Source organism: Cyclopterus lumpus, chromosome 13 (assembly GCF_009769545.1).
Source record: "Cyclopterus lumpus isolate fCycLum1 chromosome 13, fCycLum1.pri, whole genome shotgun sequence".
Lineage (NCBI taxonomy): Eukaryota > Metazoa > Chordata > Actinopteri > Perciformes > Cyclopteridae > Cyclopterus > Cyclopterus lumpus.
In genome coordinates, this window is record NC_046978.1 from 129110 (window position 1) to 145318 (window position 16209).

General features: G+C 42.3%; 1 protein-coding gene across 2 annotated transcripts; it reads left to right on the forward strand.

Annotated features, from left to right (window-relative positions):
* Positions 1 to 363: 363 nt before the first annotated feature.
* Positions 364 to 16141, forward strand: ercc2 (excision repair cross-complementation group 2). Of its 2 annotated transcripts, XM_034549181.1 has the most exons (23): positions 364 to 516; positions 856 to 955; positions 1582 to 1659; positions 1770 to 1832; positions 2020 to 2133; positions 2317 to 2433; positions 3818 to 3934; positions 4224 to 4347; positions 5268 to 5364; positions 10395 to 10528; positions 10652 to 10820; positions 11012 to 11130; positions 11519 to 11588; positions 11731 to 11800; positions 12264 to 12365; positions 12569 to 12632; positions 12787 to 12908; positions 13076 to 13168; positions 13566 to 13638; positions 13753 to 13823; positions 14176 to 14319; positions 14432 to 14575; positions 15438 to 16141. In XM_034549181.1, exons 1-23 carry the CDS (start codon positions 512 to 514, stop codon positions 15528 to 15530), a joined length of 2283 nt encoding a protein of 760 aa, XP_034405072.1. In that variant the 5' UTR covers positions 364 to 511; the 3' UTR covers positions 15531 to 16141. The 2 variants fall into 2 exon arrangements, with proteins under 2 accessions (XP_034405072.1, XP_034405074.1); XM_034549183.1 differs by lacking the exon at positions 856 to 955 and having other exon boundaries at positions 375 to 516.
* Positions 16142 to 16209: the final 68 nt, after the last annotated feature.

Sequence of the window (16209 nt, forward strand, 5' to 3'; positions counted from 1 at the left end):
TCCTGGATACATCCAGGACATGGTCAAACCGTGTCCTGGATGTATCGGCTGATCTGTTCGCAGCACGGTACGCAAGTACCAATGTTTTGAAGCGGATGCGGGCGGCCACCGGTAACCAGTGAAGGTCGCGAAGGAGCGGAGTAGTGTGGGTAAATTTCAGGAGGTTGAAGACCAGTCGAGCAGCTGCATTCTGGATGAGCTGTAGAGGTCGAATGGCATTAGCAGGTAGACCTGCCAGGAGGGAGTTGCAATAGTCTTTTCCCTGAATGTTATGGTGTCCCGCGCCAGTCCAACAGGTGGCGGTAAAGCGCCTCTAAAAATGGTTTGCCAACCGCCAATAAACACCGAGGCTTCTGCCTCGTAGAAGCCGCAGACAAAGATAGAAGAAGAAGTCGGTTAATACCTGCAGCGTGTTTGTTGTTTTCTGACACCAAAGTTAATAAAGACGATGTATAAACAGCGACAGTGACCAAAGAAGAAGAAGAAGAGGAGCGTCTGCTACACGTTAAATATGAAGTTAGTGTTTCTATGGCGACAGTAAAGAATAAAGATATTACTGTAATTAAGCTAGCACAAACAATCCAGTGTGCAGATGTTGCTTGTTGCTAGCTCGGTTAACGTTACATCAATAATAACCCACCGAGTTAAACTAGATGACGTCATTTAGCTCAGGGAACATCACACCTGACACTGATTGAGCCTGAGCTCACGTAAGCTTAGCTTCATACACAAGTGTGCTTACTTTGTAGCTGCTGCACGAACCTAGCATGCTTTTTCACACACGCACGCACAGTGCGTGTGTGAAAAAGAAGCAGCACGTCTCTGTTCTCAGTCCGTTGTTTGTATTCATCCTAGGCTCAACATCGAGGGTCTGTTGGTGCATTTCCCATACGACTACATCTACCCGGAGCAGTACTCCTACATGCTCGAGCTGAAGAGGACTCTGGATGCCAAGGTGGGTCGGGTTCGTATAAATTCTGTGGCATTAGAGAGCGTTTTGTAGCCTGATCCCCGCCTCCACTACCCTATGTTCTTGTGTCCTTGCGCCCAAAAGTGCTCCCGTAGCTGTGTCTACGAGGGATGTGTGTGAATGTAAGTTAGTCCTGATGTGCAGGTGGAACCTCCCATCAGTGGATGAATGATGTCATGTAGTGACAGGTCCATTTACCATTAAAAAAAAACATTACAGATGTAAAGATGCAACATGCACATTAATGCAGCAGTGATATTAATCCAGAAAACATCACAGTAAAACACTGACAGGGAACATTTTACTGCACAATGTGTAGTTGTACTTCTCATATGAAGTACATTTAGCATTACATTAAGGTTCTGAATGCAGGACTTTCACTTTTAGTGGGTTTTTTTTCTCACAATGTGGTATTAGTACTTTTACTTAAGTAAAGGTTCTGAACAGTTCCTCCACCTCTGCTGTGTCACAACACCGGGGTACTTAGAGAGCGGGTTTTGTACTAAAAAGACGGGGACACATTAATCGAGGGTGGAGTTAAAAGGATTTTCAGTTTTTGTTTCGACAGCTACACACCGTTAACTTTTACGTGTGTCACTGTTTATGTTCAGGGTCATGGAGTCCTGGAGATGCCATCGGGAACCGGGAAGACCATCTCTCTGCTGTCTCTCATTGTTGCCTACCAAAAGGTGTGTGTTTTTTTGCCGCCTTGTTGCTTCCCAACAGCCGATAATGAACTCTCCCTCGTCCTCGCCCTCACACTCTCTCTCTCGCTCTCTCTCTCTTCGCTCTTTTTCAGGTCTTTCCTTTGGAAGTGTCCAAGCTAATATACTGCTCCAGAACAGTTCCAGAGATCGAGAAGGTGAGTGAAATGTCAAATATGTTCACAGAAATTGTAATTCAGAGATTTAATCCCAGCAACAATATTACGTAAATACGCAGTCCATACTGCTTAGGAAATTCAAATCAAATGGTAAAACACATGAGAAAAAATATTTGAAAGAAGGCTTAAGATGACGTGTCGTATATTTGATCTGCTGTCTGATCAGGTTGTGGAGGAGCTGCGGAAATTGATGGAGTATTATTCCAAGCAAACTGGAGAGAGCAACAACTTCCTGGCTCTCGCCCTCTCCTCCAGAAAAAACCTCTGCATCCACCCGGAGGTACGAAATTGCATACGGCCCGAGGCAGAGCACGAACACACTAACATGCCGATTTCACAGCCACATAACCAAGCTCTCTGTTGTTGTTCAGACTTCTGCTGGGAGGAAACCTTAGTAACTGGACCTCTTAGCACTTGAGTTGTCTCAAAGGATTCAATGTCTCCTTGGTCTGCTTCTATCAAGGTGAGCTCTCTGCGTGTCGGTAAAGAGGTTGATGGGAAGTGCCACACGCTGACGGCATCATACATCCGAGCACAACGCCATAGCGACCCCGACCTGCCTGTGTGCCGCTTTTATGAGGTAAGAAGTCACCTGAATGCTTCCGGTTCAGACCAGCTAGTATTTTTCAACTGAAGTGCAAATAGACAAGGCCGGTTGAAGGAAGCTTTGTGTACAAACTAGGGCTGGGCACGTTAACACGTTATTAATGCGTTAAAGCAGCAATCATTAACGCCAACAATAATTTCATCATGCGTTAGTCTTTTCTTTTTTTTTTGCATTGGGAGGTGCTTAACACTGCTGAGAACATGGAGAAATGCACTTTTAAATGGACATTTTCATTTAAAATCTCTACCAGACGGCATAGTTGATAAAAACAAAGCTATTTGTAACCACTCAAACTGGAGTTATCTCATCACTGGAGTACTACGTGCATGAAGTACGTCTTAAAGGCGTTACGCAGCATTGAAACAACCAGTGGAGCGAAACTTCGTCAGACTACTGCGGCGTGTGGGAGAACTGTCGATAAACCAACGTAAGAAAAATTAAAAAATGCCTCGGCCAAGTGGAGAGCAGCGGACTGCAGGTCGATTCCTGTAGTGGAAGATGTCAATCTGAGAAACGTCCTTAGAAACGCAACGAAAGACCGTATGAGCCTCAAGGCGCACCGTTGATTTGTATGAAACGGAGCGGACTACAAAGATGGCGGCAGGGTTAGTGTAACTGCTTTATTTTTTCAAAGGCTTTACAGACTAAAACGTCCCCTGCACAGTAAATTCCAGCTGTGTTTTTTTTGTGCTAGACCTGTTCAGAATTTTTAAACAGATTTATATTCTGTATCTTAACTTGCTGTTGCTCCGAGAGTGCCTGTTATATTGTTCTGATAGCATTACTTTAAAATAAAAGCGTGCAATACACTAGTTTTTAATTCATTCTTGAATTTTGCGCATAACGCGATAAATCGCAGTTAATCACAGAAAAATCATGCGATTTAATCAATTTAAATTTGTTCATCTTTGCCCAGCACTAGTACAAACATGAGTGACAGCAGCTCACCGTAAAATAACATCCCTCACAGATGATGCCTAACAATGTGAGGGAGTGTTGTATTGTTTAAATGTGTAGTTCCTTCTACCTTTTTAGCATTTGCATCACCTGACATGTGAATTATGAAAATATTCCTACTGAACAGAGGTGTTTGCTGAACATTCTTTTGCATTAAGCTTGTGATGGAGTTCCTGCTGATTGGTTCACTGCAGCAGTCTGTAGCACCAGGAGACCAACACCTGCAGCCTATCCGTTACTGGATGCCCTATTACTGTCTTGTTAGCAAATGTAACTAGGTTAAAGTGAGAGTGGGATGCTCAAATATTGGAATAGTAAGGATACTTATTAGTGATTTATTGACTGTACTATAGTAGCCCTAACCGGTTAAACACTCACCCACTCTGGTTCGTGTCCACAGGATTTTGATGCGGTCGGCCGACAGATGCCCCTCCCCGCCGGGGTCTACAACCTAGACGACCTAAAGGACTTCGGCAAGAGGAACGGCTGGTGTCCGTATTATCTGGCACGCTACTCGGTACGTCGCACTACACACTAATGCAAACATGTTTATTATAAATCAAATGAAAAAGCTTTCTTAGTATTTTGGGAAAGACATTACTTGATGTATTTACAACAAGTGAAGCTCAAAACAATGTTTATAATCATGAGTAACGTGTGGTGGCGGACCGCTCGGCACACAAATCTGGAAATAGTCTGACGCAGTTGCTCTTTACTGAAGTAATTATAATAGTTCTAATACCTGAAGATGCTTCACAAGGTTGGTGTTGCATCACTCACTTTGTCCCATCTCTATTTCCTCTCAGCTCATGCATGCCAACATTGTGGTGTACAGTTACCACTACCTGCTGGACCCCAAGATAGCTGACCTAGTGTCCAAAGAGCTGACCAAGAAGTCCGTGGTGGTGTTTGATGAGGCTCATAATATCGGTGAGGAGAAGAACTTTAGTGCAGTCAAAAAAATATATTACGCAACAGGACAAATACCAGAATGGACACGGTGGTCGGCGGTTTGCACGTTACTTGGACAATATGTTGCACAGTCCTGATCAAAACTGTCCAGCTCTTCCTTTTAATACATTGTACCCGTTTTCACATTTTTATTGTCAATGTATCTTTTCTGTATTTGTTTTTACTTGATTCTTTTTCTTTTTTTTCTCCTGCACCAAAACATCAATGCAAATTCTTGCATGTGAAAACATATCTTAAAAAAAAAAAAAACGGATTCTGAAATTTAGAGACAATTATTGTAATAAAGTAAACAACTAAAGAAATGAAAATAGATACATCTCTGTTGATCCCCAGAAGGGAAATTCAGGTGTTGCAGCTGCACAAAGATAAGTACAGATTAAAAAGAGGTAGTTTAAATAATATAAACAGACTTGTTGACTTGCTCTTTATTTGCTCTTTTATATGTGAACAGCGTACACCAGAATTATGTGATTAAGTAATGACACTTAGTGTTGTCTGTATTAATAAAGCAACATAATATAAATATAATATATACAGAAAGTAGTATGACATATATTTACGTAATGTAAGAAATAGTGTAAAGTGCAATGTAATAATATAGAGTATAACATTTAGTATTGTACCGCAGTATAACATAACTCTTTTTGCTCATCATATTGTCGTCATACCAGGCCAGCATTTGTTATTATTATCACAGACATGGCGACAATATAAATATACATTTTTTAACTTTATTATGAAGGACTGAGAACACCTTTTTCTGTCTTAAATGACTATAAATTATGATGAAATGACACATGCTATTATTGATGTGCAGATGCCTCATGGGAGGAGCTTTAATCTTTCTCTTCTCCTGTCACTCCCCGTTGTCTCCTCAGACAATGTGTGCATCGACTCCATGAGTGTGAACATCTCCAGACGAACACTCGACCGCTGCCAGACCAACGTGGAGACTCTGCAGAACACCATACAAAAGTAAGAGCCTGTGGCCGGCTGCACAGAACACTGGAAGTTCTCTCCTCAAGTATTCAATTCAATTCAATTCAGTTTATTTTGTATAGCCCAATATCACAAATTACAAATTTGCCTCAGAGGGCTTTACAATCTGTACACATACGACATCCCTGTCCCAGGACCTCACATCGAATCAGGAAAAACTCCCCAAAAATAACCTTTGACAGGGAAAAAAGGGAAGAAACCTTCAGGAGAGCAACAGAGGAGGATCCCTCTCCCTGGATGGACAGAAGCAATAGATGTCATGTGTACAGAATGAACAGCATTTACAAAGTTACATAAACACATTACATGAATATGACAATGTATGAATGGAACTCCAATCCATGAAACAGAAGGAGGTAGAGAGGAGGGGGCGGGGCATCAGCAGGGCCAAGGTGGGAGGCCGGCTCACCAGGCATCAGACACCTCCAGGTCCAATGGACCCTATGAGACGTGAAGTCACAACGACTCCGGGGAGGAAGCAGAGTTAATAAGGTGCAATGGAGAGATGTAAATGAGAGAGAGAAGAGGAGATAGGTGCTCAGTGTATCCTAAAACATCCCCCAGCAGCCTATAAGCCTATAGCAGCATATCAAGGGGCTCGACCAGGGCAAACCTGATTCAGCCCTAACTATAAGCACTATCAAACAGGAAAGTCTTAAGTCTATTCTTGAATAAGGTGACTGTGTCTGCCTCCCGGACTGAAAGTGGAAGCTGGTTCCATAAAAGAGGAGCTTGATAACTGAAGGCTCTGGCTCCCATCCTCCTTTTTAGGACTCTGGGAACCACAAGTAGCCCCGCATTTAGTGAGCGCAGCTCTCTAGTGGGGCAATATGGTACTACAAGCTCATTAAGATATGATGGTGCATCACCAATCAAGGCTTTGTAGGTGAGGAGAAGAATTTTAAATGTGATTCTTGATTTTACAGGGAGCCAGTGCAGCGCAGCTAATACAGGAGTCATGTGATCTCTTTTCTTAGTTTTTGTGAGTACACGAGCTGCAGCATTCTGGATCAACTGGAGGGATTTAAGAGACTTATTAGGGCAGCCTGATAATAAGGAGTTGCAGTAATCTAGTCTGGAAGTAACAAACGCGTGAACCAGCTTTTCTGCATCTTTTTGAGACAAGATGTGCCTGATTTTTGAAATGTTACGTAGATGAAAAAATGCAATCCTTGAGATTTGCTTAACGTGGGAGTTAAAGGACAAGTCTCGGTCAAAGATAACGCCTAGATTCTTTACAGTGGTGTTGGATGCCAGGGAAATGCCATCTACAGAAACCACATCACCAGATAATTAATCTCTGAGGTGTTCAGGGCCCAGTAAAATAACTTCAGTTTTGTCTGAGTTTAACATCAGGAAGTTGCAGGTCATCCATGTTTTTATGTCTTTAAGACATTCTTGAATTTTAGCGAGCTGGTTGGTCTCCTCTGGTTTGATCGATAGATATAATTGAGTATCGTCTGCATAGCAATGAAAGTTTATGCAGTGTTTCCTGATAATATTGCCCAAAGGAAGCATATATAAGGTAAATAAAATTGGTCCAAGCACAGAACCTTGTGGAACTCCGTGATTAACGTTGGTGGTCATTGAGGCTTCATCGTTTACAAATACAAATTGAGATTGATCTGATAAATAGGATTTAAACCAACTTAGTGCGGTACCTGAAATGCCAATCGACTGATCCAGTCTCTGTAATAGGATGTCATGATCAATGGTGTCGAACGCAGCACTAAGGTCTAATAATACCAGTACGGAGATGAGTCCTTTATCTGATGCAATTAGGAGGTCATTTGTAATTTTCACCAGTGCTGTCTCTGTGCTGTGGTGTTTTCTAAATCCTGACTGAAACTCCTCAAATAAACTATTCTGATGTATGAAGTCGCACAACTGATTTGCGACTACTTTCTCAAGGATCTTAGAGAGGAAGGGAAGGTTAGAGATTGGTCTGTAGTTAGCCAACACCTCTGGATTAAGAGTGGGCTTTTTCAGGAGAGGTTTAATTACAGCTACTTTGAAGGAATGTGGTACATGGCCTGTTAGCAAAGACACATTAACAATATCCAACAGAGAGGTGCCAATTAAAGGCAACACGTCTTTAAGCAGCCTCGTTGGGATGGGGTCTAAGAGACAGGTAGACGGTTTAGAAGTAGAAACCATTGAGGACAATTGGTCTAGGTTAATGGGAGAAAAGCTATCCAAATATACACCAGGGCATACAGCCGTTTCCAAGGCCACTCCTCTTGATGACAGATCGGTAGTAGTTAAGGGCAAGAGAGCATCAATCTTGCCTCTAATAGTTAAAATCTTTTCATTGAAGAAGTTCATGAAGTCATTACTACTGAGGTCTATAGGAATACACGGCTCCACAGAGCTGTGACTCTGTCAGCCTGGTTACAGTGCTAAAGAGAACCCTGGGGTTGTTCTTGTTTTTCTATATTACTGATGAGTAATAGGCTGCTCTGGCATTACGGAGAGCCTTTTTATATGTTTTAAGACTATCTCGCCAAACTAAGCGTGATTCTTCCAGATTGGTGGAACGCCATATGCTTTCAAGCTTTCGTGAAGTTTGCTTTAGGTCGCGGGTCTGAGGGTTATACCAGGGAGCAAACCTCCTTTGCCTCACTGTCTTTTTCTTCAGTGGGGCTATCGAGTCTAGTGTCATTCTCAGTGAGCCTGTAGCACTATTGACAATATGATCAATCTGGGACGGACTAAAGTTAGCACAGGAGTCCTCCGTCACAGTGAGACGTGGTATTGAATCAAATGCAGAAGGAATCGCTTCTATAAATTTAGCTACAGCACTGTCAGTTAGACATCTGGTGTAGAAACTTTTGACTAACGGTGTATACTCCGGGAGTATAAACTCAAAAGTTATGAGGTAATGGTCTGACAGAAGAGGGTTCTGTGGGAAGACCTCCAAATGCTCAATGTCAATGCCATATGTAAGAACAAGGTCGAGGGTGTGGCCAAAGCAGTGAGTGGGTTTCTGTACTCTTTGACAGAAGCCAATCGAGTCCAACAATGAGATAAATGCAGTACTAAGGCAATCATTATCAATATCCACATGAATATTAAAATCTCCTACAATAATAACCTTATCAGTTTTAAGGACTAAACTTGATAAACACTCTGAAAATTCAGATATAAATTCTGAATATGGACCTCGTGGCCGGTACAGTATAACAAATAGAATTGGCTGTAATGTTTTCCAGGTTGGATGTGAAGTTGTAGTTTAGTTTAGGTTTAGGATTCATTAATAGGCTTGAGTCAAAGATGGCTGCTACTCCACCTCCTCGGCCGGTGCCTCGAGGAATGTGAGTATTAATATGACTTGGAGGAGTTGATTCATTTAGGTTGACATATTCTTCATGCCTCAGCCAGGTTTCAGTAAGACACAATAAATCAATGTGATTGTCTGATATTAAATCATTTACTAATACAGCTTTAGATGACAGAGATCTAATATGTAGGAGTCCACATTTAATTCTCTTCTTTTGTTGCACTGTGGCAGTAGTGATGTTAACCTTTATGAGGTTATTTTGTATGACTCCTCTTCTGGTTACTTTTGATTTAATTAATTTAAGTGGCCGTGGGACAGACACAGTCTCTATAGAGTTACGGTTAAGGGTGGGTAACTGCTCGAATGGAAGTGCAGAGAAGGGTGGAAGACTACAACTCTGCTTCTGCTTCCTGATCTGAACTCTGGGTCATGGATTAAGTCCGTTAATCAACTTGGCCATGTTTGCAGAAATGAGACGCGCTCCATCCCAAGTGGGATGAATGCCGTCTCGACTCATCAGATCAGGCTTTCCCCAGAAAGTCTGCCAGTTATCTATGTAGCCCACATTGTTTGCTGGGCACCACCTGGACAACCAGCGGTTGAATGACGACATGCGGCTATACATGTCATCATTGATCAGATTGAGGAGAGGGCCAGAGAAAACTACGGTGTCCGACATTGTCTTGGCATAAGTACACACCGATTCCACATTAATTTTAGTGACCTCCGACCGCCGCAGTCGGGAGTCATTACCGCCGGCGTGTATTATAATCTTACTGTAACTACGCTCATCTTTAGCCAGCAGTTTTAAACAAGATTCAATGTCGCCCGCTCTGGCCCCCGGGATGCATATGACTTTGGTCCCTGGCTTCCCTATCTTCACGTTTCTGACTATGGAGCTACCTATAACCAGAGTGGGTTTCTCAGCGGGTGCGTCGCTGAGTGGGGAAAACTGGTTCGAAACGTGAAGAGGTTGGCGGTGCTCAGTGGACTTCTGTTTAGACTTAAGGTTTCACTTCTTCTTCGGTGAGGGACTTACTGAGCGGTGTTGCTCAGAATCCCTGAAAAAGTTTCCTTAGTTATGGGGAAAAAAGGAATTTACTGCATTGAAAGAGATTTGACGGCAGTAAAATTCTTTCCATGGGGACCAGTTCCCTTAATTGCATCTAGGTTTCCGTTACATGGGTCTTTCCCTCACATACATTCTAGGGAAAGAAAATGTTGAGACAGTCTTCGGAAGTGAATCCACTTCAACAGCTCTGTTGTCTTTTAGTGGCATTTGTTGTTCCATTTGTTTTGCTCATCATAAACGATGAGTACTGACTTCTGCCAACGTGACACACAGAATTTGAAATTAGTCACCTGTCGAGTCTTTGACAGCACTCCTGCATTAACATCGCTCTGTACTGTGTAAAAACTCCCACCAGTTTGTAAAATGTGTTATTTGTCTTTACATTTATTGATGATCTGTTTGTAAAGTCATTATTTTATAGGCTAATCCAGGTTGTGGTGAGTGTTTCACAATTTGTAGAAAATGTTTGCAGACAGTTTTTTTTTTAGCATCACATCACATAGGACTGAATTAAATGTACTTTATGTCCTATACTTTATACTATTCATGTTAGGAATGATTAAACGTTGGAATTGGGATGTCTCCGTTATTTCCAAACGGTGTGCATCAAGAGATGAGTGACATCTCTGCCCCGCCTCCCCTGCTGTCTGATAGGATAAAGGAGACGGATGCCACCAAGCTGAAGATGGAGTACAGGCGTTTAGTAGAGGGGCTGAAGGAAGCCAATGTTGCGAGGGAAACGGACGTCTACCTCTCAAATCCCGTGTTACCGGATGAAATTCTTCAAGGTACGACCGTCAAATTAATTTCTTTAAATAAAAAAAAAAAAATTTAAACACAAAACTCAGTCGCCAAAAAGTGAGCATTGCTGTTTCTCTCTCTCTCTCTCTCTCTCTCTCTCTCTCTATTAGAGGCGGTCCCTGGTACCATTCGCACAGCAGAGCACTTTGTTGGTTTCCTCAAACGTTTCCTGGAGTATCTTAAGTCCCGTCTGAGAGTCCATCACGTTGTACAGGAGAGCACCCCGCAGTTCCTCAAAGACATCTTCGACAAAGTCTGCATCGACCGCAAGCCCCTCAGGTCAGTGTCGACTTCAGCCGCGCATTCCAACTGATCATGTGATCATGTACCCACTCACTCGCTTGCTCTTCTACTCCGTTACACTCTTCCTCATTCGCATAATCACTTCCTCACTTTCTTGTTCCCTCATTGGCTGGGTAGCCTCACGTTTCCTCTCCCTCACCTTTTCTCCGTTCCTCCGTGTCCTGCAGGTTTTGTGCAGAGCGGTTACGGTCGTTACTGCGAACTTTGGAGATTGCAGATATCGCAGACTTCTCAGCTGTTACTCTCATCTCTAACTTTGCTACCCTAGTCAGCACCTACAGCCAAGGTATTAAAACACTTCTGTATCATTAGTTGTATTGTTATTACTATCATCAGGAGAATCATTTGGCGTCCTTGCTTGCGTCCGTGAGTGACTGTGACCCTATTCCTGTCCACGGCTAATCTCGAAATCTGCTGCAGCAACCTGCAGAAGGTTCTAGGTTATGGCTGCATGCTCAAGGGTCTCATGAACACGTACCTGGCAGAGATCTGCACCCTACGCAGTGTACCGTTCTTTACTGACTCTGTAGTTACAGTAAGATGTGTGGTAGAAGTCACATTTACTTTCTTACGTTGATTTTTTTTTGTAATTAAAACATTGTTTGTTCAGTTTTGAAATCTTGGCTTGAATTTGATAGTTTACGTCATTAAACACGGTTTCTGTCTGCCTGAAGGTTTTACCATAATCATTGAGCCCTTTGAAGACCGAACTCCAACCATCGCAAACCCTGTGCTGCACTTCAGGTCGGTAAAATACACAAATAGTTTTTTAAAGTTGGGAAGCGTCATTGATTATTGTCTCTTTGGCGCTTCTCTCAACGTGAGCAAATCCACTGATTTTATTATTATGAACAGCACTGTTCTGATCTGTCTTTGTGTCTCTCAGCTGCATGGACCCGTCTATTGCCATCAAACCTGTTTTTCAAAGATTTCAGTCAGTCATCATCACCTCGGGGGTAAGTTAGTTAGTTAGTTAGTTAGTTACCACTCGATGCCTTTCTTCTCGGCTCAGTCATTAAGATTTTTGCCTTTGGAGAAATAAAAGGAGTGCATCTATTTTAATCTACCTTTTAGTACTGTTAAAGCAAAGTTTGTTTAAGGTTAATTTAACATTGTTTCTTTCGGGCCCCCCTTTACACCCCTGACCCAATTTGGCATTGCAGCAAGTGTGAACCAATCAAGATGTACGTATGTATTAAAGTACGCCCCTGTACTTTGATGAATTGCTTTGTTTACATGTTCAAGTATCACAGTTGGGAGCGAATTATCTTCATTTTGCCATCCCATCTGTTCTGGAAAGTTATTAGTTTTTCTGTTTCACATTTTGTTCCTCAGACAAATGACTACTGGAAGTCGTGCATTGATGATACTTTTCTGCTCTCATGTTGACTCCCCTCTTCTTCTGTTTGGCCTCTTCAGACTCTCTCCCCACTGGACATTTATCCCCGAATCCTCGACTTCCGCCCTGTTACCATGGCATCCTTCACCATGACGCTGGCACGGACCTGCCTTTGTCCTCTGGTGTGTAACTACTGTCAGACACACACGCATTTAGACACACACACACACACTCTGAGACGAGGGCTGAAATTAACCAATTGTGGCATAATAACACAGAAGCCGTGACGACATTGAAACCCTTTTAACACTTTTATATTATTCTATATATTAATAGTGAATTGTTGGAGACTGTCCACATTGTTTAAGTTGTTTGTCCCACATAGATTGTTGGCAGGGGAAATGATCAGGTGGCCCTGAGCTCAAAGTTCGAGACCAGAGAAGACTTTGGTGAGTAGAAATGTCATTATTTATTACAGCAGTATTGCATTATATTACCAGAAAGATGAAATAAAATATTTATTTGGGTAGAGTTGCAGCATTTTATAAAAGGGTTCTTTTGTTCAAATAAAACGTCATCAATTTGTCTTTTGTTTGTTTCCAGCTGTGATTCGTAACTATGGCAGCCTACTCCAAGAGATGTCTGCCATCGTTCCTGACGGCATCGTGGCGTTCTTCACCAGCTACATGTACATGGAGAACATAGTGGCAGCTTGGTATGAACAGGTTAGTGTGTGGACAGACCGCTGGTTCTTAAAGAGGGATCCTAATTCATCACCAACTTATAACCATAGTACCACTTTGAATAATATTTAATTGAATGTTTGCGTCATTGAAACAATACTATTTAGTGTAAGTTTTATTCTTGCGGTCTCCTTTGTGTTTGCCTGTAGGGGATCCTGGAGAACATCCAGAGAAACAAGCTGATCTTCATTGAGACTCCGGATGCTGCAGAGACGAGCATGGCCCTGGAGAAATACCAGGAGGTCAGAGAGACACCCGTCATCTCACTTTATACATATTATTAATAAAGGTCTCGCAAACATCTGTAATTGGGATTTTAAAAAAAAACTGCTACCAAGGTGCTAAATGAGTATCGAGTAGGTGACAATGGAGGACACAATGCCTGGGATGGTGCCATTTGGCATCAGTAGATGCCAAATGGCACCAGTAGATGCCAAATTAAGGAATTATTTAGTCAGTCCAAAATAATGAGTTCAATATATGAAAGTGAGAAAAATAAGGAAATCTTTCAGAGGGTGAAAACGTGTGTGAAAATTGCTTTAATTGTAGTTGATGGTTGCAGCTCTAGAAAAGGAATAAAGGCAAAGTCATGGTAATATTTCATCTTTTTTGACATTTCTCTGTATCTCTGCTCTTCAGGCGTGTGAGAACGGCAGAGGAGCCATCCTGCTGTCTGTGGCCAGGGGGAAGGTGTCTGAAGGGATAGATTTTGGTATGCGGCACATTGCTTCAGTTTCACAGATTCAGTCAAAGTTTCCCCTGAAGTCATGTGGTAGGCAGTTTACTTAATAGCTTAACGTTCACTGTTGTTCTGTTTGCTGTTCAGTGCATCATTTTGGCCGGGCAGTCATCATGTTCGGAGTGCCTTATGTTTACACGCAGAGCCGCATCCTCAAGGTCAGAACTGTCACTCACACTTATTATGAAATCCACTACTTTTTAAGTCACGTCACAAATCAGTAACTCGAGTGCAAACTGGACTTTCAGCAACACCACAATGCAAAATATCATTTTATTGATGACAAAAAACATTGTTGTGTAGGAAATCTGAATGTGCTGCTTACTGCAGAATAAACTGAATGTATATTAGAAAGGGAGAACTAAATTAGTGAACAGGGGAGTGATTTCACACACGTATGTCTTCACTTCACCAACAATGACGAGCACACATATTCTCTATTTGAATGTTTTCCCTCTTTACTGCCACTCTGCTTTACAATTTTGCTTTCTCTCTTCTCGCGTGTTTCAGGCTCGTCTGGAGTACCTTCGCGATCAGTTTCAGATCAGAGAGAACGACTTTCTAACGTTTGACGCCATGCGTCACGCCGCCCAGTGTGTGGGTCGAGTCATCCGGGGAAAGACGGACTACGGGCTCATGATCTTCGCCGACAAGGTACGCGTTGTCCTACGGCAGGGCCTCAGCACAACATGCGGACTGGGCCTATAAACGGCCTTCTGATTTGGTGATTCTTTTTCTGAGACGACTCCCTCTCCCCCGCCCGCAGCGATATGCCCGAGCAGACAAACGTGGGAAGCTCCCTCGCTGGATTCAGGAGCACATCAGCGACGGCAGTCTGAACCTCACCGTGGACGAGGCCGTCCAGCTCTCTAAGCACTTCCTGCGACAGATGGCTCAGCCGTTCAGACAGGTACGACTAACGCCCGCTAAGTACATCGTCTGTGCTTCCAATTTGTTTTGTTTTTTGCAGCTATAGGGCGTTTATTAATGGGAATGTAAAATCAATTAATAATTGTTTGTAAGTTTAAAGGCCAGATGTTTGATTTTTGTTCGCAACAATTAAATTTTGTGATTGCGATAATGTTTTCTTGAAATCTCCTGATAATTTTACAGCATAATCAGTTTTTGAGCTTCTGCATGCGAGTCAGAAAAATAATTCTTGGGATAAACCAGAGTGGTTTTGATATTTTGATACAATAAATCTATTGTACCTTGGCCAATGAAATCCCAGAGAACTGGTTATCTTTAGTAAACAGTTGTTTCTATGCCTCGTGCATTATGTTTGGGTTGTCTGGATGTATCGATATGATTTAGGTGTTCAAAGGTCAAGGTCGCTGTGGCCTCATGTCCGTTCCTTCCTCCTGAATCTGATATCTCAGGAACGCCACGAGGGTATTTCTTCAAATTTGCCACACATATCCACGTTGACTCCCAGTGATTAGACGTTGATGGTCAAAGGTTCCTCTGATCTCACAACACAACATTGTACCTAAGAAGATAAAATAATGAAGAGATGACGTTTTGGACAAATATGGATGTAAACTGCATCTTGACTGGTTGGCCAAGGTGTCATTCTAGGATAGAGAAAGTAAAAGCTGCTTAGAACAAATAACAGCTTCAAACTTATTTACAGCTGCAGTGAACGGGATGATTACTACAGGTCCTCAGCAGGCTGAAGAGTGATGTCAAGACAAGAACGTTGTTGAGCAGGCAGTCTTTGATCACTTTCTCTGTATCCTAATATTTACCTCTCTAATAATCTCTCTCTCCAGGAGGACCAGCTGGGTTTGTCTCTGTTGACTCTCGAGCAGCTGGAGTCGGAGGAGATGCTGAAGAAAATCAGTCAGATCGCTCACCAGACCTGAAGGTGACACAGACACACTGTGCAATGTCATCACCCGTTACAGGGACATCACGAAAACTTTAAATAGATGTACGGGGTTCATCAGGGCAGTTAAAGTAGATTTGTGTCAGAAGGTTTGTTGGTTATCACCAACAGAAATTACCTCTTCCTTCTCTTTATGGGGGAAGAAAAACCATGAAACGTATTCAAAACTCAGCTGGCCCAGCTCTGGTGGGTACAGTAATGATTCCTGACTGGATAACTATCAATGTATATTCATTACACACCGCCAAAGATCTGAGCCACTTCCTGTATTCCAGGTCTCAAACACAGCCTACAGAGGTTTGAGCACCACAGCTCTTTAAGTGTATTTCATGTCAGATGCTGCAGTTTTATGGAGATGGGTCTCACATTTGTTTACTCGATACTACAGATCACTCACAGGTGTACTGTGAGAGGATATAGTGAGAGCACTGTAACGATTAAAGTAGTCTTGTCTGTAATACAGAAGTATTAATAGTAATAACTACTTTTCTTTTGCCGCTGCAACTGTACAGTCAACTTTTATACTGAACTTGAATATTTGTGTCTGTTTTTCAACCAGGATGTTGGAATATAAATGTTTGTATTCAACAGTTGACTTGTGTTTTTCTTATTCTGAAGCGAATACATAAACAATTTGGCTTTTATAGTAACTATTC